At 45.7% G+C, this 23989-nt stretch overlaps 1 protein-coding gene across 1 annotated transcript in view; it reads left to right on the top strand.

The window, feature by feature from the left end:
• Window positions 1-15744, top strand: part of HOMER2 (homer scaffold protein 2) — an 81350-nt gene extending 65606 nt beyond the window's left edge. The window contains 7 exon segments of the mRNA XM_032469428.1: window positions 584-676; window positions 4088-4194; window positions 6773-6797; window positions 6799-6930; window positions 8979-9089; window positions 9798-9878; window positions 11040-15744. Of these exon segments, the coding sequence (XP_032325319.1) occupies window positions 584-676; window positions 4088-4194; window positions 6773-6797; window positions 6799-6930; window positions 8979-9089; window positions 9798-9878; window positions 11040-11228 (738 nt within the window). The 3' untranslated portion in view covers window positions 11229-15744.
• Window positions 15745-23989: the final 8245 nt, after the last annotated feature.

Consider the following 23989-nt stretch of genomic DNA (forward strand, 5'->3'; position numbering starts at 1 on the left):
TGAATAGTAAGTACTTGATGTCATTTTACCCAGTCTGTGTTCACATGACCCTCGTTGTTGCCCTAAAGTCTTTCATAGTTGGTCTTTTCAAAACAGGATTCAGTCCTAGGCTACACGTTACATTTTGCTATTTTATGTCTCAGTCTTTTAAAATCTAGGACAGTTTTTTCTCCCCAGCTTGTTGGATGTTTTTGTATTTCATGACACTGACTTGTAAGCATTCTTGGATCTTTTGATAGGGATTATGAAGTTTTTCGTGGATTCCTTGTGTGCTACAGCTAAATTCCTTGTGTTGCATTTGTATTAGGTCCTGTTTACCAGAGGCGTGTGTTTTTAACATTTTGTCATTAAAATAGCTTCAGTAGCTTAGAAATTCACTCAGATCTGACCTTGGCCAATAGGATTTTTTTTTTTTTTTGAAAAAGCATTCCTTATGTTCATTTCTTTTTAATCTCAAAATTCTTCCTCTGAATTTATACAGAACTTATTGGCTTAAAATGCATGCAAAGTAATAAAGATGGGTTCTGCATATCAGCTGTGTATGAGGTTAAGGAAAATCTTGATAAATCTTCTTCATGTTCAGTTTGCAGAGAAATTCCAGGAGGTAAAAGAAGCTGCCAGATTAGCCAGAGACAAGTCCCAGGAGAAAATTGAGACCTCGAGTAATCATTCCCAAGTAAGTCATTTGTCCATAAAAAAAATGAGTGTGATCAGCAATTGAGTCTCTTTGTTCCTTGTCACTTTTGACAAGAAACAGGAAATTTTTGCAGTAGGGCGTTTTGTAGGCTTTTTAAGCTATTAGCCTGCTCACAGTGAGATGGACGTGACATGTTTTTATGAGACTCTTGAATTTTTCAGGATGTGGTGATGTATTTTGGATGGAAAACATTTGATGAGATTAGAGTTAATACATGTCCCTGGTCTGAGACGTTCTCTGGTCACTGTTTAAATACAAATGCCAAGGCAGTATGTTTTCTTTCTGTACTGAGTGGTGAGGTCTGCATGAAGGATGCTTGTGGACAAATGCAGGTACCCTTGCCCATGACAGAGAAAACTTGATCAATGCCAGAGTGTCCTCATCTGTCTCCTTATTTTAACAAAAATCAGGTGGGAGGTGGTATTCCAACAGCTCTGGTTTAGCCAAAGGAAATGTAGCTTTGCCAGGAACTGAGTAATCCAACTACTTAAAAGTGTGATAATTGACTAGGAGGGACTTATTTTAAACTGAAATAAAAATACCTGCATTCCTGATGTCTTGATTGGTGCATGCAGTGGTAGGCAGAAGCCTTGACCTAGTGACAGAGTTATATGTAGAGAGACAGGAAGAGGGAGACATGAGGAGCAGGGATCTGGGGTCAGGAATAAACATGACGTGATAGTAGGAATCTTCCTGGCTGGGCATGAGGTGTGCTATGGGAGGAACAGAGATGTCCTTGGAGGTACTGTGAAAGGCCTGGAATTCTTCATTGGTGGATCATTTATTATTTGTTAGTGTTTTAGTTAATTATTTATTATGGGATATTTGGAAGACATTGGAGACATTTTATGGATACTGATGAGGACTTGGTATGAGGGTTGCGTGAAGGTGGTGAAAAAGTCAGGGAGCAGCTGAGATCCGGAAGATGAACGAGGAGGCGTTGGGTGGAGAATGGGAGGCCAGGAAGGGATGGATGTTGGGCAGCTGGGTGGGAAGAGACCCAGGAGGCATGGGTATCCTGAGTGGTCAAGGTCAACACGCTAGACTTGACGGTCAGCAGTAGCTGAAGCTGAATCATATGAAAGATGTCCCTATGGATTTATGGAAATGAATTTTATTAGACTTCAGGTGGACAGGAACTTTCCTGAATCTTTATAAATAATCTTTAATATCATCTAAATGATACTGTTAATTTAGTACACTAATTATTGTACTGAGTAATCCCTGAGGGTCCATAAAATTGGGCACTTGAAATGGTCCATGGTCTATGGAGTTTCTAATATACCATCTTTTTCTGAATACCACATATTATAGTGATATCTTTAATATCTCAATTTCTTTATTTAAGGTTTTTGTTTTAATATTTATTTCCTCCCCAAAAGTATTTTAAACTTTAAAAAATCGTGTATACCCAGAAGTTGATATTTTACATATATGTATATTAATTACATATAACTGGCTTTTTGTCTCTCAGCTTTTAGTTCTTCTTTATCCTCCCTGATGTTTCCCCAAATATAGAGATCATTGTACATTTTTTTCTTTTATTAGAAATCGTACAGTTGCTTGGCTTTTTGAATCTCTTAGAGAATGAATATTTTGACCGAGCTTTCCAAATACTTAAAGATTTTAAACAATCTGATTACAAAAACATTTAATGTGGGTTTTTTCCAACTATAAAAGCAATACAAATTTATTGCAGAAATAAAAAATATGCCATCTATAAAGGAGGGAATAAGAATCACCTATTTTCTTACCAAAGATATTTTATTAATATTTTGGTATGTTTCTTCCTTATAAATGTAGTTTTCCAGTATATTTTTATGTTATTCTTTTTAACTTTTTTTTTAAGCTTATATGTGTTGTGATTATTTCCTCGTGTTTTCAAATATCCTTTTTCAAAACTATCTTAATGGCTAGATAGTGTTCCAGTGTTTGTATCAGAACTTATTCCATTAAACTCCTATAATTTGGGACATCTGTGTTGGTCCTCATTTTTCATTAATGACATCACAGATAACACTGTGATAAACATTTTTGCACACCTTTTGTGCACGTGATGGTTTCTGCAGGATAAATTCTTGAAATGGAACTATTGGGTTAAAGGTAGGGACGTTTTAAAAGCTTTTGATGCATACTGCAAACATCCCTACAGAAATGTACAATTCCGGCTCCCACCAGCAGTGAAATGAGAGCGATTTTTCCTCCCACACCATTACCAACAAAGCTTTGTTGAATTTGACAGAAGAAAAATGTATTTTATTGGCTTTTTTCATATTGTATTTCTTTTACCAGTGAGATTAAATTTTCTTGTTTACGGATTTTATGCATTTCTTCTTCTGTAAATGTCAATTGCATATTCTTTCCCCTTTTTGGTGTTGATTTCCAAGAACTTTATTTTTTAATGAGGATAGTTTTGAACATATACAAAACTCGGCAGAATTGTATAAATGAATCCCTGTGGACCCATAGATAAGCTTTAACAAGTAGGAATTTGCCAATTGTTTATCTCTGTCCCCCTGTCCCTCCCCTTTATTTTAAAGCAAATCCTAGATATCTTATCATTTCATCCATAAATATTTCAATGTGTAGTTCTAAAACATGGGGACTGTAAGAGTTTTTTTTTAATATAGGAAAGATACTAGCATTTTATTTTTAGTGCCTGCTGCAAATATTTTCTCCATGTTGTTTACATTCTAATATAGTTTATGGCATTTTTTTTGCAATGTAGAAATTTAGTCATACATCACTCACTTCATGATTCCTTTCCTTGCCTTTCTGCTTATTGGAGGCTAAGTAAGATCTTTCTAAGATTTTATTCCAGACCAGATGAGATTTCACCTCCATGTGAAATTACAGAAGACGTTTCAGAGTATTCATAACAATTCTAATGGTAATGGAGACAGCAGACATTCATATCTGATTCCTTTTTTCTTTTTAATGATTGTGTTGATCTCTCTGTGGCCCCAGGAATTTTAAGTTGTCTCAGCTTCTTATACATTTTCTCTGTCCTCATTCACTATTTCTTATTATACAGCCCTCCTCCCCTTTTAACCTATGGCTTCTGTCCTGTGTTGTTTGAGACCAAGGATCCTCGTGTATTTGGTTTATCTGTAAAGTTTGAGTGAAAAGGCTCTGATTAACAGCCCCAGGTGCTGCCTTGTGAGTAAAATGCTCAGACTTTCTGAACTCCTCATGGACTCTCCGGAGATATGGTTATTGGTCTTTGGACTTGTTAGTCTTTGCTGTGTTCTGGTTGGATGCGCTGGTCCTCCCACACTCGTAAACACACAGTTCTTCATTGTGCCTGATTTGCTGTGGCGACAAGCAATAACGTGTGAAGGTAATCACTTTGGCCAGGAATCTGGGTGTGAAACCCCATCTTCTACTCAGGCGTCCAGTGTCAACGGGACGGATGATGAAAAGGCTTCCTGTGCGGGTCCTGCCGACACACATCTCAAGTCCGAGAACGACAAGCTGAAGATCGCTCTGACACAGAGGTGAGGGTGTTAGAATCCCGATGATGCCATCAGTTTTAGTGCTTCCCTGCAGCCTTGCCTGCTGGGCAAGGTTTCAGGAAACTGAGAGAGGAGACTGGGTCCTGCTCGGAGCACCCAGTCTTGTCTCCTGGCCAAAGGAAGACTTGCTGCCTTCATGTCTGAGCTCTGTCCACATCAGCATCAGTGTTTGTGAGTGTGTGTGTGTGTGTGTGTGAAAGAGAGGTGTGTCCCTGTGCTTGTGTTTTGTTTTCTGAGAAGCCAAATTTATCATTTATTCGTATACAAGATTGAGTTTTCTTGAATTTCTTGAATATTTTCTTGAATATCCAAGAAAAACATATAGACACCTAAGAAACTATTAAAAAATAATATAAAAATCTCACAAAAATCAATAGCTTTTCTATGTACAAACAGATATCACATAGAATACATATTTAAAGGAGAGATTTCCTTTACAGTATGAAGTAGAACCATAAAATACATAGGAATAAGCAAGAAGTGTATAAAGAAAGCTCAAGTGATTTTTGAGGGCCATAAATGAATAATTTAACAAATAAAGTTTATTGGGATGTGATAGGAACCCTTGATATTTTAAAAAGTATCAACTTCCCTTGAATTGGTCTATAAATGTAACACAGTTGCCATAATGACATCAAGAAGATTTTAATTTTTAATGACTATCCAGGCTGTGCTTGGTTTTTGGATCTTGAGAATGTGGCCCATCTCCCAAAGATTGGACTGGACCTCATGGCGCCCTCAGAGCTGCTGTCCTTTGGGGAAATTCTGCTCACCTGGCAGGGAACATGGCCGGCTTCCCCTAGTCTCTCTGTGGCTGAGAAGCTGCTTTCCTCAGAGTGGCCCCATTTAAGAGCTCTGTCATATTAATTCCCCCATTTACAGATAAGGAAACCGAGTCCCAGGTGGTAAAGTGAGGCCCTGCCCAAGGTCACACAGCAGGTAAATTTTCCACCACCCCACACTGCCTGCCTTTACTCAAGGCTGCAGTTGCAGTCTCTTTAGGAACCTTCCCAGAGGCAGCCAGTCACACTGCACAGCTGGAGACACCGAACGGTTGGCACCCACCTCGGCAACCCAGCAAGCCTGATCAGTGCTTGGAGCTTAACTCCTGTGATCTGAACTAGGAATTCCAGAAAGAACACGGGACCCTTAGATCCAGCCACCTTCTTTGGTCTGTGGGTTTTGTCAGGTGCTTCAAAGGACAAAACTGTGACCAGTCTCTTTTCTTACTCATCAGGCGATTTTGAGGACTATTTTAGGTTGTTTAAGTCCCAGTGGGTTGCCTGGATGAAAACCTTTCACCCCTAAAAATAAATGTTTTAAAATCCTAGTTTAATAGACAAGTGAATTAACAGGAGTGGGTGTGAAGCCATTTCCCTAAACCAGCTCAACTTCCCAGTCATCAAATTAATGAAAATTAATTTCATGAGATTAACCAGATAATAATATTTTACCATGTTTTCAGTCTGTGGTGTTTGAAACCAAAAGTATTTTCCAGTCGCATTCCTAGGACCTTGAGGTGTATGAAAGATAACACAGATCATTCATATGCAGTTGTATTTACTTTAAAAATTTTTAAAAAGAAGAAGTCCTTAGAGAGCTCTCCTGAGCCAGGCAGCATTGATTAGAAGCCAGAAACTTTGTGATGGGCTTGTCACCTGCAGCTCTGCCCTGTCACCTCAGGTCCCAGCACCACAGATATGTGGGCTCCAAAGCAAGGAAACAGAAGGAATGTTGAAATGGAACAGCAGCTGAGGGGAACCTGATGATTCCAGTTTGTTTTTTGAAACTTCGCTTTGATCACAGAGGATCAAATATTATCATGGGGTTTTGTGGTGACGTGGAGGCGTCCCTCAGACCTGTGGTGGTGGCTCACCCCTGAGGTGACATGGGGCCAGCCTGGGGCTCCCTCATATACACTGTGGTCAGAAACCCAGTTCAGGATTCCCAGCCACCATCTCCTGTGTCCTTGCGTCCCTGGCTGTCAAATCTGGCTTCCCTGAAAGGCTGGGGAGGCGCAAGTCACAGTGGGGCGGTTATCACCTGGAGCCAGGCTGTCTGCTTGTTTAAACCTGGGTCATTGGGCTCCAGGGGGAGGTGCTGGGGGCTTGTTGAAAGGATCTGTGGCTTCTGTGAGAATCTCAGTGGGCCCGTGGTCCACCCCAGCACCTTGGAACCTCCATCCCCAAGGCTCCTTTCAGCAAGGAACCCGACATGGGACATGGGAGAGCCGCCCACAGCCAGGGGTCAGTAGGAAGCAGGAAGGGAAGGTCTCCACCACAGTCTGTGGCTTCCTTCTTAGTTCCTTCCATCTCTTCCTTCTCTGAGAATTCTGTTCCCTTCTAAAGCGACGCCTTGAGAAAATAGCCCAGCAAGGCAACATGTTCCCACTCAGGAGAGGCGCCAGGCCCTCTTGGCACGTGGTCCTCACTGCCAGCTCGCCAGTGGGAGAGGGTGCGGCCACCAGGGACGTACTGAGGGGGTGGCTGGGTCCCCCTCCCCTGGGCAGCGGGGTGGACAGTGTCCACCATCCCGGCCGCCGCTGTCCCCTGCCCCGCAGTGCTGCCAATGTGAAGAAATGGGAGGATCGAGCTGCAGACCCTGCGGGAGAGCAATGCCCGGCTGACCGCAGCGCTGCAGGAGTCAGCGGCCAGCGTGGAGCAGTGGAAGAGGCAATTCTCCATCTGCCGGGACGAGAACGACCGGCTCCGAAACAAGGTGAGCGCGGGCAGGGGTGTCGAGGGGACAGGCAGCCACAGGAGGGAGGACCCTGGGCCGCCACTTCCTCTCCATTCCCACCCCCGCCTCCCACGTGGCCCTCATCCCACGGGCAGGAGGGAGACTCGCTGCCTCTCCCTGGGCGCCCCCTCCATCTCCCCACCTTCCTTGGTGGGAATAGAGCCATGTAAAGAGCTGATTTATGACTTTTATTGAACCAAGTTTTATAATTCCTATTGCAGAGGAGAAGACAAATCAATGGGAGGTTCCGGCTTTGTCTCTCGCCAGGAGCACCCTCTGATGCTCTCTGTGGGCTGGCCTTTTGTGGGCGGCCTCCCTTGGCATTTTCTGTGGTTCAGTGATCTTTGGTGGAGAAAAGGGACCCAGAGGGGGAGTGGGGAAAACAGATTCAGGAAATGGGAGCTCAGAAACCCTGCTTCCATGCAACTTGTTCTTTCTTAAAAAAAAAAAACAAACAAACTGTGAGTTTGAAAATGAGGAAAGGAATACGGCCCTTCACATGGGAGGTGGGTGGATGCTGATCACTGTCCTGCCCTCTACCCTGGGACCTTGATGCCCAAGCATTCCAGTTTTTTCAGCATTCGCCTGTACCCTTCCCTGTCATTAGTCACTCACTCTCTGCATTTGGGCTGAGTTGATGAGGTAGCTTTTGGGGTGGCCAGAGTATCCCCAGTTGAGGTCCTGGAGTTGCTGTGCTGTTTCGATGGTCAGCACATTTATCCCACAGTCGGTGAGCACAGTCTGCTTTGTAAGTGCAGGATTTTAGGGAATGTGTCACGTTGAGATTGGTGCTCGCTCACCTTGCCTCCCGGCTATAACCTGCCCACCTGTCCTGGGTGGAGCCACTGGAAACCACTCCCCTGCTTCATGTCTTACTTCCACGCGGGTGGCACATAAAACTGTCTCGTGTCATTTTTTCAGAAAGTGCTGACTCCACATTTTCCATCCAGTACCTGGCTGATCTGCCTGCCAGGGGGATCGATCGCCCTTTCTTTCTCCAACCAGAGAGCTGAGTTTCTTGCTTTGTGTCTTGAATATAAGAACCAAAGAGCAGTTGGGGGGAGCCAAGGAAGTGCATCTCCTAGAACTTGCTCCCTGAGAGAAGTGGCAGGCTCTTTGGACAGGAAGCACTGGGAACTTGATTTCCAGGGCGGGAGGTAGGACGTGGTGGGATCTCCAGCAGCTCCTGTGGCTGAGGGTTGGTGCAGGTCACCTCTGAGAATTGTCCTCGTGGCGACCACCCAGCGCCCCTCACCCCGAGGACTGCTGCTGCCTGCTTGTGGGGACCTACACACTGGTGCTCTCGTGTTTCTTTTTGGTTCCGCTCCTACCGTCCGCTCTGCACCCACATGTCAGACAGCAGTGCCAAGGTTTTCAGGCCTTTGCGCCCTTTCTAGGGGGGTCAGGCTTGGGAAGGAGAGAAAGATGCACTCTGGGGATTTGCCAAGTCAGCCTGCACTTGTCGTCTCTCCAGGAAGAGGCCCCCAGGCCAGGCCTCCTCTGCATGCATCAGTGGAGAGAGGTCATCTTCATTTAAAACATTTGAAATGTCATCACACCTCATTTGGTGGCCACTGTTCCACAGGGTTGCTCAGTTCCCTCCCCTGCTGGCTTAAACCCTCGAGATGCAACAGAGTCATTCGGGGCATGATTAAAATGCTGCGAAAAATCACCCTGGGAAGAAGCAGATAGATTCATGGGACATCTGGCCCTGACTTGTGACGGATCCTTAAAGGAAACCTAAAGCTACTGTCCTGTGGCCGTGCAAGAAAACCAGAAGCCCAGAGCATCCTGAAGCCTGGTTTTGTAACATATCTGACCCTGTTGGTATCAAGTAGGGCACCCCGTGCCAGCCGGGGCAGACAGCCCGGGGGGAGCCCCATGGAGTTTGTGCGTGGCCACAAGGAAAAATTTACAAGTGGGTTGGTTTATGGTTCATTCTGAAAGAAGGCATCAACAGAGCTGTGGTGATCTTTTCTTTGGTGACTAGACTGGCATTCATGCGTTAATGTGATATTTGTTAAAAGATTGACGAGCTGGAAGAGCAGTGCAGTGAGATAAACAGAGAGAAGGAGAAGAACACTCAGCTGAAGAGAAGAATTGAGGAGCTGGAGTCAGAACTCCGGGAAAAGGAGACGGTGAGTCACGGGGCTCTGAGCGGTGCTGCTCACGTGTCCTGGGCCTCGGAGGGTGATCTCCACCCTAGGACACAGCAAGAGGCTATGGGGCATGTGAGTGGCCCTGGAAGCTGCCTGGACATCAGCACAAAGACAGAGCCAAGAGTCACTCCCAGGTACAGATAGTCCAGAGCAAAGGACAGGCCATCGCCCTCTGCAATCTCCCCGTTGTACTTACTATATAGTCAGTCACTCACATCCTAGAGGGAGTTGAACATTAACAAAACACCCAGAAACTTTCATAGATGATCTCTCATCAGAAGGTGCATTCTGCTGTCAAGTTAATGCAGCAAGACCCCCCTGCCCCCTCCAGTTATACGGTCATTTACTTTCTGGGGAACAGGACAGCTAAGTACACGGAGGCTAGAGACCATGGGCAAGTTACCAGCCCTCTCTCAGCCTCCGTTCCCCGTCTACAAAACAGGAGTCATAAGAATACCTACTTCTCGTGGTGGTGTACGGACTTTGGGCATTAGTGCACATAACACACTCAGCCTTTAGAATTACCTGATGTGTGTTAAGTACTAGCGTCATCACCATTATTATTTATGCAGACAACACAGATTCCAAAAGCTGCTTCCATCACTGTATGCAGGACTTGGAGATCTTTAAGAGTACATTGTATCTGACTTGCTTTCACATTCTTTTTCAAATTTCTGTCTCCTGAAGGAGTTGAAAGACCTCCGAAAACAAAGTGAAATCATACCTCAGCTCATGTCAGAGTGTGAATACGTCTCTGAGAAGTTAGAGGTAAGGGCGGGGAGCACGCCCACCTTGGCATCCATGGTGTTACCCGTTTCTCGGAGGCCTCTCCCTTTCACGCCTTGCTTGGTAAAGGAGAGGGACTTTGTATTCCCGAAAAGCCGAGCTAACTTTGTGCCGGAGGCCGCTCTGCCCCTGGGTGCAGACTTGGCAGTGTTTGTCTTTTGGTTTTTCCACTTAAGGTGTCCTATACGTAACCATAGTGTTGGTGACTATTTCCCACCCACAAAGTGGAGGAGTGAGCAGCAGGGGACGGAAGGGAGGGCTGAGAGCATGAGACCCAGGGCTGTGCCACCTCCCCAGCGAGTGATCTTGGACATGACCTTGGGCAGGCCCTGCTCTCTGGCCTCAGATTTCTGATCCACAGAAGGAGCATTTCCATGTCTTTTCACCTCTAAGGGTCCCCTCTCTTCAAGAGCACTTTGTTCAGGCACACAAAGTAACAGGTTCCTGTGCACATGTTCAGAAAGTCTCACTTTATATCCGTAAGAGGGAAGCTCTTATTTGCTGTGAAGAGTGCAGGGCCTAAGCTTCACGTAAGGACTCACAGTGGTCCTGCCACTGGGAGCTTGAATGTTTCCATGGCAACACCACGGGACAGATGGTGCATAGACCCACTGTCCCTGTGTCTGGCATGGCCAGTCCTCCCTCACTGACGGCCAGAGACTGGCCTGGGGCCAAGGAGGCCTCACCTTCTCAGTGGAACCCGGGGAAACAAGTCAGTCTCCCATTTGTGCTGCTTCTCTGTCTCTCTGAATGGAACTCAAAGGGGGCCTCTGCTGACCACCCTGAGCCTGGGGCACTTTGTGAAAGCGTCAGTTAACATCAGGCTCCCTTGGGCAGGTTGCCCAGTTAAGCGTTCTGTGTGGGGACATCGCTTTTCAGGCCAGATGTTGGCTGGGCAGCCGCCTTTTGGCACCTCTGCCGGAGGACAGCAGGACAGGAGGGGCCCACACTTGATGCCAGGGTGACAAACACCTCCAGGGCTCCAAGGAGGCAGGCCCGCAGGGGAACAGGCAGTCTGGCAGCCGTGGGAATCAGCAGCCCCTCCTATGGCTCTGTCCCCCAAACCCTCTCTCTCTCTCTCTCTCTCTCTCTCTCTCTCTCTCTCTCTCTCTCTCTCTCTCTCTCTCTCTCTCTCTGCTTCAGGCGGCAGAGAGAGACAATCAGAACCTGGAAGACAAGGTGCGTTCCCTGAAGACGGACATCGAGGAGAGCAAGTACCGACAGCGCCATCTAAAGGTGGAGCTGAAGAGCTTCTTGGAGGTGCTGGACGGGAAGATCGACGACCTGCACGACTTCCGCCGGGGCCTCTCGAAGCTGGGCTCCGACAACTAGGCCGCTCGTGAGTCCTCCTGTCCACATCGCTTCTGTAAATGCAGGCGCAGTGTGTCGTGTTTCCACACCAGGTGTGCCGTCCACTCTCTCCTCTCCAGAGTAGCATCTCCCCTCGTGTCTCTGGCCTTGCGAGGCTGTGGACCACTGGACAGTTCTGACTCAGGAATCCAGAACTAGGTCTACCTTAAACGTTTACGCAGTCAGGGCAGGGATGTTTATATCTTTCTTAAGGGCTGTTGCAACCATATGAACTGAAAAAAAAGTATTTTCTAATCCAAATATGAATACCCTTTCCACCTCCTATTTTTGAGAAACGTTCAGAGTATTCAGATGTCTACCAGGCACCAGTGCGTGGGGCGTGTGATAGCAACTTCCCTCTCAGTAAATGAGGAGATGCTTTAGAACAACCACTTAGTTGAGACTTGTCCCGAGAAAGGAAACAAGTTTCTGGTGGGTGCATTTCCTGGCGCTGGAATTGCCTGCATCCACTGGGCCCGCTGCCACCCGCCCCCAGTTTGTAGGGTTGCGACAATGTTCCTTTTCTTGGTTTTAATTTCTGAGCAGATGACTGTGCTGTAGGAACAGCACGTGGTGAGGGTGCCTAGCACAGTGCCTGGCACCAAGTAGGTGCTTAATAAATATTTGTTCGATTAAACGTATAAACAGAATTTAGTGTTTTAATCAAATCCCCCAGCAGAGCCCATCAAGCCCCTCCCTGTTGAACAATCCACCCCTTGGCGCCCTGGGTTGTGATTAGATGTGAATGCAGCTTTGTGGTCAGACTCGGGGACTGGCTCGGGTGGTTCTGGGGCTGGGAGGGTGGCAGTGGAAGCAGCAGAAGCTGGTCTGGGGCGCTCTGCCTGCCCCCCCAGGAGCCCATCCATGGGCCCTCTGCCACTGGGACCACCTTTCCTCTCCAGGCCTTGTAGGGCATGGGGCCTGTGGCCTGAGGATTCCAGTACCACTGACTGGGTGTAGGGGCTGCCCAGGGCTTGGAATCTAGGGTGGTATCCTTTATTGGGTTTAGACAATTGAAAAAGAAATCACGCAGGCCCACAAGGGGATGAGTTGGCTCAGAGAGGCTGAGCCTTGCCTTAGAGGAGTTCTGCCCGGGTCCGCCTCCTGCCTCTCTTGGTTCCTACTAAGGAAGGAACCAGAGCCGTAAACCTCCCCTCTCTTACCAAGATCCTCGGGGGGACAGTGAGCATTTGGTTTGCCACATACAAGATGGTCTGAATCCCTGGCCATAGGCATTTCTAAATGCCTTTGGAGGAGGGAGAGGCTTTGATGCCCCATTACCTGCTTTGAGAACCACCGAGAGAACGTCCCCTCTGGAAGGATTTTCCCACATGTTAGAATCTCTCCCTGCTGAATTTAGATAAACAATAAAATAGCCTAGGGAGGGGTATTGAGACCTAGACCCCAAGGCAACTTTACAAGTCCTGCTGCTCTCCTTCGTGTGGCTGAGACCGTCTCCCTGTTCAGGGAGGTCTTATTTGGGACAGGGAAAGAAGGAGGGCTGGTGAGCCGGGGCTCCGGGGCACGAAGGGGAGACCTGCAGGCTGAGTGGGGCAGCTTCGGTGGAGTGCACGGGGCCGGTGGCAGGTGGCAGTGGAAAGTGCGGTCAGCCCTCCTGGTGATTTGAGACCGGGCACTCCTGCCCTCTCCCCAGAGCAGGACAGCGGTAGCAGCTCCCTGCTGGCCAGGAGACCAGACAGCTGGGCTGGCCGCCAGTCGGCCCCACAGCCCAGCAGTCCCCCTGTCAGCAGACTGGGCGAGGCGCCGCCCGGGAGCAGTGGGTGCTGCAGTTCTGAAGCCTCAGCTTGGGTCCTTGGAGGCCCACCACCTTGTCTGTTAGGTGGCTTACTGATCCAGAAGGAACCGTCCTGACTGACTGGCGCCTGCTCAGGGGGCACATTCAGGGGAGGACAGACTTGTCAGAGCCACTTGCACGTTCCTTAGCAGAGACTGTAGAAAACGCTGGCGGCAGCAGGGCCGTTACCACGGTGGGCCGCGGTGTCCCTGTGCGGTCAGGACCCGTGACTCCCACCCACCGACCGGGCAAGAGCTTGGTGAGCCCTTGTAGGTGATGGGTGAGGAGCTGAGATCCCCGCACTGCGCGGCCCAGCCAGCTCTAAGTCCTGCAGCCCAGGAGCTAAGAGCAGTGGGGATTCCTCTAAAGGGGGAGCTAAGTTGGGCTCAGCAGGGAAAGCACAACTTGACAAAAGCCTTTCAGTTCCTCCTGCTTTTTTCTCTAAAGAGCTTAATGTTTCTTCATTTACTTAAAAAGAAAAAACATGGCCCGGGACAACCTAGGCAGTCAGCGGAGAGACTGGCCCTGCCTGACAGCCCCTGGCGCTGTGCGGGGAGACCGGGTATAACAAGGGTGACCGCTGAGTTCGCCCCGTTTCCCTGGAGCCAGTTTACCCCGCCCTGGGTTGTTAGGACGTCCAGCTCCAGTCTCAGCACTGGTGCCCTTTGGTTGTCCTTATCTGACGTCTAGCACCGGCAGAGTGTAAACCTTTCACTCACAAACATCCCGGCCACGTTGTGCTGCTGGAGGATTTAGAGCCAGGACTGCATTTCCACTTCCAGGTGATGATTCCTTGTTTGACATCTCCAAGACTGGTTGCCTGGACCTTGATTAGCCTTTTTTTCCTCCTGTCTCTGTGAAACCTGAGGTCTAAAAGAAGCAAAATAAAATTTGGAATCCTTTACCTATAATGACACTTAAAGATAATTTTCATTCCTAAGTAAAGACCCCCTGGATGCATTGCACAGTTGAAAGTGACCAGGGGAGATGAAGTCTTCCTGGTGCCCAGGGAAGAGAAAACCACCCGAGTGACAGGCAGGGATGGTGCGGTCAGGCCTTGAAAGAAAGCCAGCGTCCACACGGTGCTACGTCCGTTCCACACTGTCCTTCACGCTGCCACTTTAGACCTGGTTGAGGTGAGAGCACAGGGCAGAGATCACTCCCCATTTTGCAGAGGAAGCAGAGACGGAAGGGACACATCCAGGGTCACCCAGCTAAGGAGCAGCAGTGTGGCTGCATCCAGGTCTCCTGGACCCTGATCTAGCTCTGTGAGCCATGCGCTCTTCTCCCTCGGGTGACCTTTGGGTGCCAAGAAAAAAAGATTCTCTTGTATCCTGATAAGAGCACCTTGCAGTTACACTATGTTAACATATATCCACAGCAAATGACAGCGTGTAAATGAGTGAATCAGAAGGGCATTTACATTCACTACAACAGTTGGTTCCACTTTTGAATGGTTCTGGTTTTGCAGGGATCCTTCCAAGAGACTGTTGGTTAAAGTAATGTCAGTGCTCTGAGAGGCCAGAGTGATGAAACGTGAACACTTTTGAGTTCTTTCTTTGATGGTTTTTGAGGAGACACAGCAGTTTCTTTAAAAGAAACAGGAGGCCCCGCGATGGCAGAGCAGTAAGCAGAGTTCTGGTGGGGGCATGGGGGTCGCCTATCCCGGCCCACCCTCCTCCCAGACCAGAGCCAGCCCTGGGGAGGGAGCAGGCCAGCCACTGGTCAGAGCAGATTAGTGGGACCTGACCGACCCCCGGGAGGACTGACTGTCCACAGTGGGCGGTTGGTCTCTGTCCTGCAGACTCCTCATGGACTGTCTCTAGACTCGCGCAGCCCACGGCCACAGCCTGGGTGGTGGTTGGCCGACGCCTGGCTGGTATGTACTGCATTTGCCGTATAACATCGAATGAAGGGTGGAATATACTTAATGTGCTGCCTGGGGGCATCACGATCTGCCTGTTTTGAAAAGACTCCTTTTCTATAGAACAGACTGCTTTTTTATAGAAATCAGGGGCAACTTTGGATGACAGCCAACCCCAGGGCGTGCCAGGGACCTTATTGTGGGATGTGTCGTGTGGCCTGGTACACTTTTAGAAAGCAGGCGGCCGTGATGGGACTTAGCAGAGGCACTTGGCAGAGGCTGTCCTGTGAGAGAGCCAAGCCATTGCCCTCTGCTCATCACTAAAAGTGGACGGTTTGTGCTGGTCGTCCTTCTAAAAGCTATGATTCTTTTTTCACTTGAAACACCACTGAATTTTGAAGCAGTGATTTAAACTAGAAGCTTGCAAATCAACATCCATATATATTTTTAGATGACATGCATGGTTTAAAAGGATCCTAATTTCTGAGTACCCGGTTCCCCCCCCCCCCGCCAAATATTGTATATTCTGGGGATGGTGGGGGGTGACGGCATGGAGAAGGAATCCTGTGTGGAAACGTGTGTCATTTTACATGTCTTTTCTGTACACCTATCTCAAGAATATGAGGTTTCCACTTCCTCTTTAAACACCAGCCAGGCAAGAAGGTGACTGGTAAGAATTTGGCAGCTGGATGGAATGGTCTAGTGAACTTTGGAGAGAGAGAGAGAGACAGATGTGTGTGTGTGTGTGTGTGTGTGTGTGTGTTGGGGGAGAAGCAGTGGGAGGCGGGAGAAACAACAAGGAAGAGTTTTCAGTAAAAAATATATGTAGCTAAGAGGAGTCTTGAATCACCCTGGTGGTGATGCTGTGTGTTCTGGAATCCGTTTCTGAGAAGAACGTGGGGGTCTTTTGTTCTGAGCAGAGTTGTACAGTGCCCTACTCTCTTTGACGAATGCAGAGCCTTGTGAAGAGTGGCCCCCCAGCCACAGACCCCCGGTGCACCTGGCAGGAGCGCAAAGAAACCACGGTGGAGTCCAGGCTGTTTGGACGTTTGGCAGATGATTGACAGGTCCGATGATATGCCGCTGTGGGGAACGTGTTACTGTTCTTCCCCTATTGTACTGCTTTTAATATAAAGTCCTGACTTCATTAAATCGTTGCAGCAGTGTCTTACAGTGTGACAGACAATTAGGCATTTCTTGCATCAAATGTAAGAATTTAATGATTAGTATGAGGTGGATAAGTGGCCTCTCCCAAGAATACTGGGGTTTTTTTCCTTTTTAAATGCCTTTTTCGCACATAAGTAATATATACTTTTTAAAAAAAAAAAGAAACTGCAGATGAGTAATAGGAAAAAAATCACCTGTTATTACTCCATCTTATTATAACCACTGTTAACATTTTGGTATATATCTTTTCAGACTTTTTTCTATGCATCTCTATGTGTTTTATTACTTCTTTCAAGAGATATAATCATATGATACATAAATATTTTATAACTTGCATTTTTGTCCTTAAACACTCTATTGTGAATATATTTCTATGATAGTAAATATGTAATTGCATCATTTTTAACATCTATGTTGGTTATTCCTTGGACACTTAAGTTGTTTACAGTTTTTTACTGTTGTGCTCAAGGATGTGATGAAATCCATTCGTCTAACATCTTTGTGAACTTTTCAGAATATTTACTTAGGATCATTTTCTAAAATTGGACTTGCTGTTTCAAAAGTGTGATGGGCGGTAACACATGCTGCTCTGTCCCCTCTCCCTCCTGAGTGCACAGGAGACGCCACTTTCCAGGCCCTATAGTCATGCAGGTTCCTGTTACTAATTCTGGCCAATGAAGTGTGAGTTGACGTGACGTATGAAACGTCCAGGCTAAGACTGTGAGATGCCCCTGTGAAGGTCTCCAGTCTGTCGCCTGGCCCCAGAGATGGTGACATTCCAGGGGTGGAGCTTCTGTCAGCCTGGGTCCCTGAGTGACTGCATCTCCTGTCATGATATCCTGACCTACCCACCCACCTGCATGGACGTAGTGTGAGTAAAGGATAAACGTTCAGGATTACACCACTGGGATGTCAGGGTTAATTTGTTACTGCAGCATAACATATTTTTATTCTGACCAACAATAAAAAAGGACTTTTAATATATATTTTGAGGACTTTTAATATATATTGACTCAAATTGCCTTCCAGGAAGATGATACCAAATTAAACTCCCACCAGCAATGTGTGAGAATGTCGGACTCCCTCTTTCACGCTGGTGTTACCATGGGAACTGGAGGGCTAGTTTTGATAGGCATCTTTTATTGGCATTTTTTTGATTAAAGTGCACTAGCAAAAATATTTATTAGACTTTATTCTTTTCTAGTTTACCTAGTTATCTGCTCTGGCCAGTTTTCTTACAAGGTGTTTAGCTGTCTCATTGATTTCTAAGAATTTTTTTTCCCATAAACATTATTTTCTTTTAAGTTGCATGTATGGCTTTTTAAAAAAATGTTCAGACATTTAAAAAAATTTTTTAGTCAAATCTGCCTTTTATGGTTGCTACCTTTGCTTATCTTTGCAATTTTGATTCCAAGATTGTATTAATTTTCACCAGTATTTTATTCTTATACTTTCATTGTTTCTTTTAAACAATTAAATCTGTGATCCAGGTGGAATTTATTTTTGAAACTACCCCAGAATCATTTATTGGGAAATCTATCCTTTCTCTACTGTTACAAAATGCCATTTTCACTACATACGCAATTCTTATATATTGTTAAGCATGCTTCTGAACTTTCTCTTGTGGTCTGTTTGCACATTCTGGCGCTGGTACCACATTGTTTGATCATCGCAGATTTAGACTAAATGTCCCCATTAATTAAACTTCTTCAAAAATGTCCTAGTACTTTTTGTATATTAATCTTTCCAAAAGAAATTCAAGATCATTTTGTAATGTTTAGAAGAATTGGAAATTGGATTGTGTAAAATGCATAGGTTACTATAGGGAGAATTAACATCTTTGTAATATTTAACCTTTCATTTAAGTAAATTTATAAAGTATTATGTCCCTCAGTGTATTTTTTATAGTATAGGTAATTTTTTGTAGTTGTGGTTACTATGGTAAATGAGTTGTTTTGTCCATTATATTTTCTAGCTGCTTGTTAGTATAAAGGTATACCATTACTTTTTTTAAAAAAAAATTGGGAGGAGGGTATAGCTCAAGTGGTAGAGTGCATGCTTAGCATATAAAAGATCCTGGGTTCAATCCCCAGTATCTCCTCCAAAATAAATAAACTTAATTACCTCCTCCCACCAAAATAAAATAATACTTTATAAAAAAATTAAGTCCACTGATTTTTCTGACTTAAAATGTTGTAAGTTGTGGAAATGTAAACATTATGAAAAAACATAATCTAGAAATTGAAAGTTGTCCATAATTAAAATTCCTCTGCCCCAAGATAAAGTCAATAGTTGATGCATAGTCCTCAGTTTTTTTTCCTAAAATAGGTTTTAGCATTTTGACCGTATGATACCACCCTTCTACTGCTTGCATTTCTCACTTGGCGATAGATCTTGGACATCTTCCTGTCAGTACATATCAATCTACCTCATTCTTCTTAACTCTGCATAGAGAGTGGTGTCATTGTTTGCTGGCTTGTTTAACTTGGCAGTTGGTTACTTATTTATTCTGTAACTAGCCAATTACTGAATTTCCTTTCATTTTAATAGTTTTATTGTTAATAATTCTTCTGCTTTTTCAGGTAGATAAGAAGTTCTGAGTTGTGATAATTTTACCTCCATATTTTTAATTATCTTATTTCACTTCCTTATCACATTGACCAGCAATCTTAGGACAATGTTAAATAACACGTCTATAAATTGTGCTGATATTGTACATTCTTCTTTATATACACTTTTTACTTGGCGAGAATATAGTGTTTCTCCACTCTAGAGGAGAAACCGCTACTGTTTCTCCAGAAGTACACATTTGCCTCTTAATATAAGGTATTCTTAATATTTGAATTTATATATTAAAGTCATACACTTCTCTTCTTAGTTTGCTGAACGTTTTATCAGTAATGGGTGTTGTAATTTTATTAAATGCCTTTTTTCACATCTGTCAAAATGATCGAATGGTTTTTATCATGAATTAATAAGAATCATTTTAATAGATTTGCTAATGTTAAACCCTCTCTACATTTCTAGAAAAATTTTATTTAGTCATGATATATTGTTCTTCCAGGATATATCTCCACTCAGTGTTAACAGTGGTTATTTATGATGAGTTGGTTTATGGTAGATTTTTATTTTGTGTTCTTATCTGTATTTTCTGATTTTTCTACACGGTTCTTGTATTACTTGTATGATGAAAATAAGAGCTTTAAAATAAGAAAAATACTCTGGATTTGGTTTGCTCATATTATTTTGGAATTTTGTTTATGTTAAGATGGATAGTTGTATAGTTTTTTCTGCTGTCTCTGTCGGGTATTGGTGTTAGGTTTGTGTTAGCTTCTTTAAAAAAAAAAAACTTGGGAAACGTGCTCTCTTTTTTCTATGCCCTTAAACAGTTTAATATTTAGAAGTTTTTGCTCCTTGAAGTTTTTGTAACATGTATAAATCTGTCCAAGTCTAGTGCCTTTTTAGGAAATAATTCTTTGACAACTTTTTCAATCTTATTCCATGCTCATTAGCTTCTTTAAACTTTCTTCCTATTCTGTAAGTTTTTGGCAATTTAAATTTCCTATATGATGACTCTGTTAAGATTTTCAAATTTGCTCACATGGAGTTACTGTATTCTCTTCTCTCATCCATAATGTCATGTCTGTGCTTTCCCTTTTTATTGATTAGTTTTTCAGAATTAGCCTATTTTATTGGCCTTTTCAAAGAACCAACTCTGGGACTTATATCTTAGTTTATTGTTTTACCATTTTATGATTTTTTTTTTGGTTTGTTTTCATTTTATTAATTTCCTTTATTTCATTATTTTTTTCACCTTCTCAAGTTGAATGCCATTTTAACCTTTTCTTGTTTATAGTAGATACATTTGCTAGCAATCATAAGGCTATATGACTTTTCTTCTATTTCTTTATCCATATCCCTTAAATTCTTAGGTATGATATTCTAAGTTATAAATAATTTGTAATTTCAGATTTGACTTTATTTCAGATTTGACTTTATTTTTTTCTGAAGTTATTTGAAATTATACTTTTAAATTTCTAGGTAGTTTGATACTTTTCGTTGTTTTTTAACATTTGTTATAAATTTCTAGTTTTACTGCCTTGCTGTCAAAGAGGGTATGGCCTGTACAAGCTTCTGCATTTTAGAGTTTATTGATGTTTTCTTGGGACTTAATAAATTGTTCATTTTAGTAAATATTCCCAGGAAACTGAAAAAGATGGTATATTCTCTGACGGGAACACAATTCAACCTACATGTATTGATTTGACCTTATTAATTATAATATTGTGGGCCTTTAATCTTTGCTCACTTGATTCATTTGAAGACTGAGGAAAGTGTGTTAGTCTCCCACTACTGCTGTGTTTCTGTCTGTTTCTCTTGTGTTTCTAACGGTTTTTGCTTTATGTGTTTCAGTACGATGTTATTTGGCAAGTCATCTTTTTATACTTAAGGGAAAAAATATTTTCCTTTAAAGACTTGTATACCTTTGTGGATTTTATCTGATTTTGTTGTAAAAGAGTTGTTTATGTAGAAATACATAGTTCAGTAAAATGTTTGTGTCTGTTTTTAAGTGAACAAAAATCTTTCAGAAGCCCTTTGTGTATTAAGTTATTTTGGAAACCCTGGATCTCCCCAGGGGTAGGTTGATGTTTTCCAGGGTGACTTTCTGAGCCAAAGCATGGATGGTTGAGGCACAGAAGCCTTTGGAACACAATGAGGGTTTTTGAGGATGCCAGCATTTCTGATTCCTGCTTTGGGGCAGCCCTGTGCTTGGTATGCTTAGAGGACACCTGCCCTCCAGTCTGTCACATTCCGCCTAGACGGGGCCGATAACCAAAGCTTTTCTAAACCCAAGAGACACTTTTCTCCTGCAGGGCTGCCCTTCTGAGCAGAAGGCAGCAGAGTGTATATGCTTGTGTTCCTGGCTATTGGGGGAAAAGCTAATCTCAGAAACTCATTCTACCAGAAAAGATTTTTCCAGAGCTATTTGAGCAGATTATTCAGATGGCAAGAGTCTGTGCCAGGCAGAGGACTAACTTTTCCCAAACATGTGGAGGAGGTGTGAATCTCAACGCACAGCTCAGGAGGGAAAGAAATACCACCTTCTCTATTTTCCCTTCATTCAAGTAAATTTCTGTTTTGAGCCTTCGTTCTACCAGGCTCATGCACTTTGATCTCAGTCAGTCCTGGGACCTCCTTTTCTCCAGATGTGAACCTCTGAAGGCTGGGGCCTGCATCTTTCCAGGATTGTTGGGGGAAGAGGTCCGTATCTGTTGAGACGGCCCCTGTTCCTGCTCCGCCCTCTCACTCCTCTTCCTCTGTGTCAGGCTTGCACCCTTGGGAATACCGGAATTGCTCTGATATTCTGGTGCTGCAGACATCTCCCTGAGGCTGTCCTAGACCCCGACTGCCTAGGCCCTCTGTGCAGCCATCCCCTGTGTGACAGCAGAGGTTTGGGGTGGAGGGTGATTTAACTTGAAGGCACTGCTAGGTGAGCCAGTGCATGTTTGCACGAGAGCCCACTACTGAGTGGAAGTGACTCTGTGGCCCCGCTGCCTGCTTGCTTTGCAGGCAGTCTGCAGCCTTGGGGGAGGGCTCTGGCGCCCAGCGCTGCAGAAACCACACCAGATCAGGTCCTGTGTTTTCCTTCTCTGGGGCATTTGGGAAAGTTGACCTTGTTCTTTTGAAATAATCCTCCCATGACTGAAGTTCTCCTTCCCAGTTCTCGTCTTTCCCCGACCTCTCCTCCCCCACCTCCTCCTGCCGTGTAGTGTGGGGGTCTCCGAGGATCCGACCTGGGTCACCTTCCCGTGACACGCTCACCCCCACCACCGCCTCCAGTCTCCGGGACAGAGGCAGCTCCTCACATTCCCCTTTGTCCAGTGCTGCCCCCTCCCCCACCGATCCTTGACCGTGGCACCACCGCCCCCCAAGTGTCAGCACCATCTTTATGTCCCTGCCCTTGCAGCTGGCACAGTGAGCCACAGTCTTGGGCTTCTTCCTCTGGTCATCCTGATCTCTTCGCTTATCTCTGCCTCTTCTCACCAGGCTGTCCCTGTCCTAGTCCTGATCTGCTCACTCCAGGATCTCCTCCACCTTCGCCACCCTCTTATGTAAAGCTGCCAGAGGCCTCTTCCTACAGCTTGGGTCAAGTTCTGGCGCTGTCTCTCCATCTTCCCCCGTGAGGTCACACCAGCCACTTCCCTGGTCCTGCCCAGGCCTTGCTGTTGCCTTCTCTGTGGTTTTTTGTTCCTGATCTTCCCCTGCCTGGAATCCTTCCCCTCTTCCAACCTGAGCCCTCTTCTTAGACCCAGCTCAAAGGCCTGGGCCCTCCCGATTAAAATCACCCACTCCAGGGGACTTCTCTCATGCTTCTTACATAGCTCTTCCCACCCGCACGGCCCGCAAATCACTAATTCGTGTGCTTACTTAACAGATACTTCTTGAGCCCCGTTATGCCCCAGGCCCTGGGAACACAAAGGGGAAAAGACACAGATACTGTCCACAGATGTGTTAGACTCCAGGTGGAGAGGCGAGATGATACGTCGCAGGTGCTAATGGAACTCAGCAGACGGGGGATTTGTGAGGCTTCCCTCAAGCAGGGCTCTCACAGGTGACCAGGAACAGGAGTTCAGGGGACACCCAGCTTCTCCAGAGCTGGGGTGAGCCCTGGCCACTCTGTGGACTTTGTGAGACATCAGGTTCCAGGGCCTGGAAGGAACCCGCAGTGACTCTAAGGATGCCTGCCTCCCCCTCCCCTCGCCATAGCCCCCTCATTTCCTGGCTGACTTGTGTGTATTCGTGTTTTTCTAAGGCTGGTCTGCACACCAGCTGCTTCAGAGCTGTCTGGGGTTTCCCAGAAAAACCTCCTGGATTAGCACCGTTGTGGGGCGGGCCTGGCAGTGTGCGTTTTAGCAAGCTCCTGGGCTAGACAAGATGATGGCTCCCCAAAGACATCCACACCCCAATCCCTGGAAGCAGTAAATAGGTTACCTTACATGCCAGAAGGGACCCTACAGGTGTGAGTACGGTTAGGGACCTGCAGAGAGGGAGATTATCCTGGATTTTCTTGGGAGGGGGGCAGTCTAATCACATGAGTTCTTAAAAGCAGAGAACCTTTCCTGAGTGGGATCAGAAAGAGATACGGTTACGAAGAGTCGGAGAGAGGCAACGTTGCTGGCTTTGAAGATAAACGAAGGGGCCACGAGTCAAGGGACAGAGGCAGCCTCTAGACGCTGGACAAGGAAACAGCTTCTCCCCTGGAGCCTTCAGAAAGCCACGCAGCCCAGTGAGACCCATGCCAGACTTTGGACCTATGGAACAGTAAGGTAATACATTCGTGTTGTTTTCAGCCCCTAAGCTTGTGGTAATTAGTTGTGGCGGCAATGGAAACCCAGTACACTCCTCACGTGAGTTTACGTATCAGTGAGAACCTCTGCTGTGCAGATGGACTCAACTACATGGTTTCACATGATGGGTGATTCCGGCTCCTGCTGCTGCCTGCTTGATTCCCCAGTTCAGATGCTAGAGAGGGAACAAATAAATAAATGAGTAAGTCTGATTGGCCCAGCTTATGGTTTTTCACTCCAGGATAGTCCATAGGATGCTTCTAGTTATGGACTGGCTCTCCTAGAATCCGCTTTGGCCAGATGGCCTGTCTTGGATATGAAACATGGCCAGGGCAGGCTGCCCTCGTAGCCAGGGCTGTAGACTGGGGAGGCAGCAGGGCTGGTGTCCGGGACAAGGTGCAGTGGTCGTATAGGAGAACGAGGGGGTCAGGGAAGACTTAGGAGAGGAGGACACGATGGGGATGAGACTGAAGGATGGACGTGGATTTCCCAGGACAGGGCCGTAGAGGGCTGGGACATCCCCGGCACTTAGGCTCAAGAGAGCAGGGCCGTTTAGGGGCGGGCAGCA

The sequence above is a fragment of the Camelus ferus genome, chromosome 27 (assembly GCF_009834535.1).
Source record: "Camelus ferus isolate YT-003-E chromosome 27, BCGSAC_Cfer_1.0, whole genome shotgun sequence".
In the NCBI taxonomy this organism is placed as follows: domain Eukaryota; kingdom Metazoa; phylum Chordata; class Mammalia; order Artiodactyla; family Camelidae; genus Camelus; species Camelus ferus.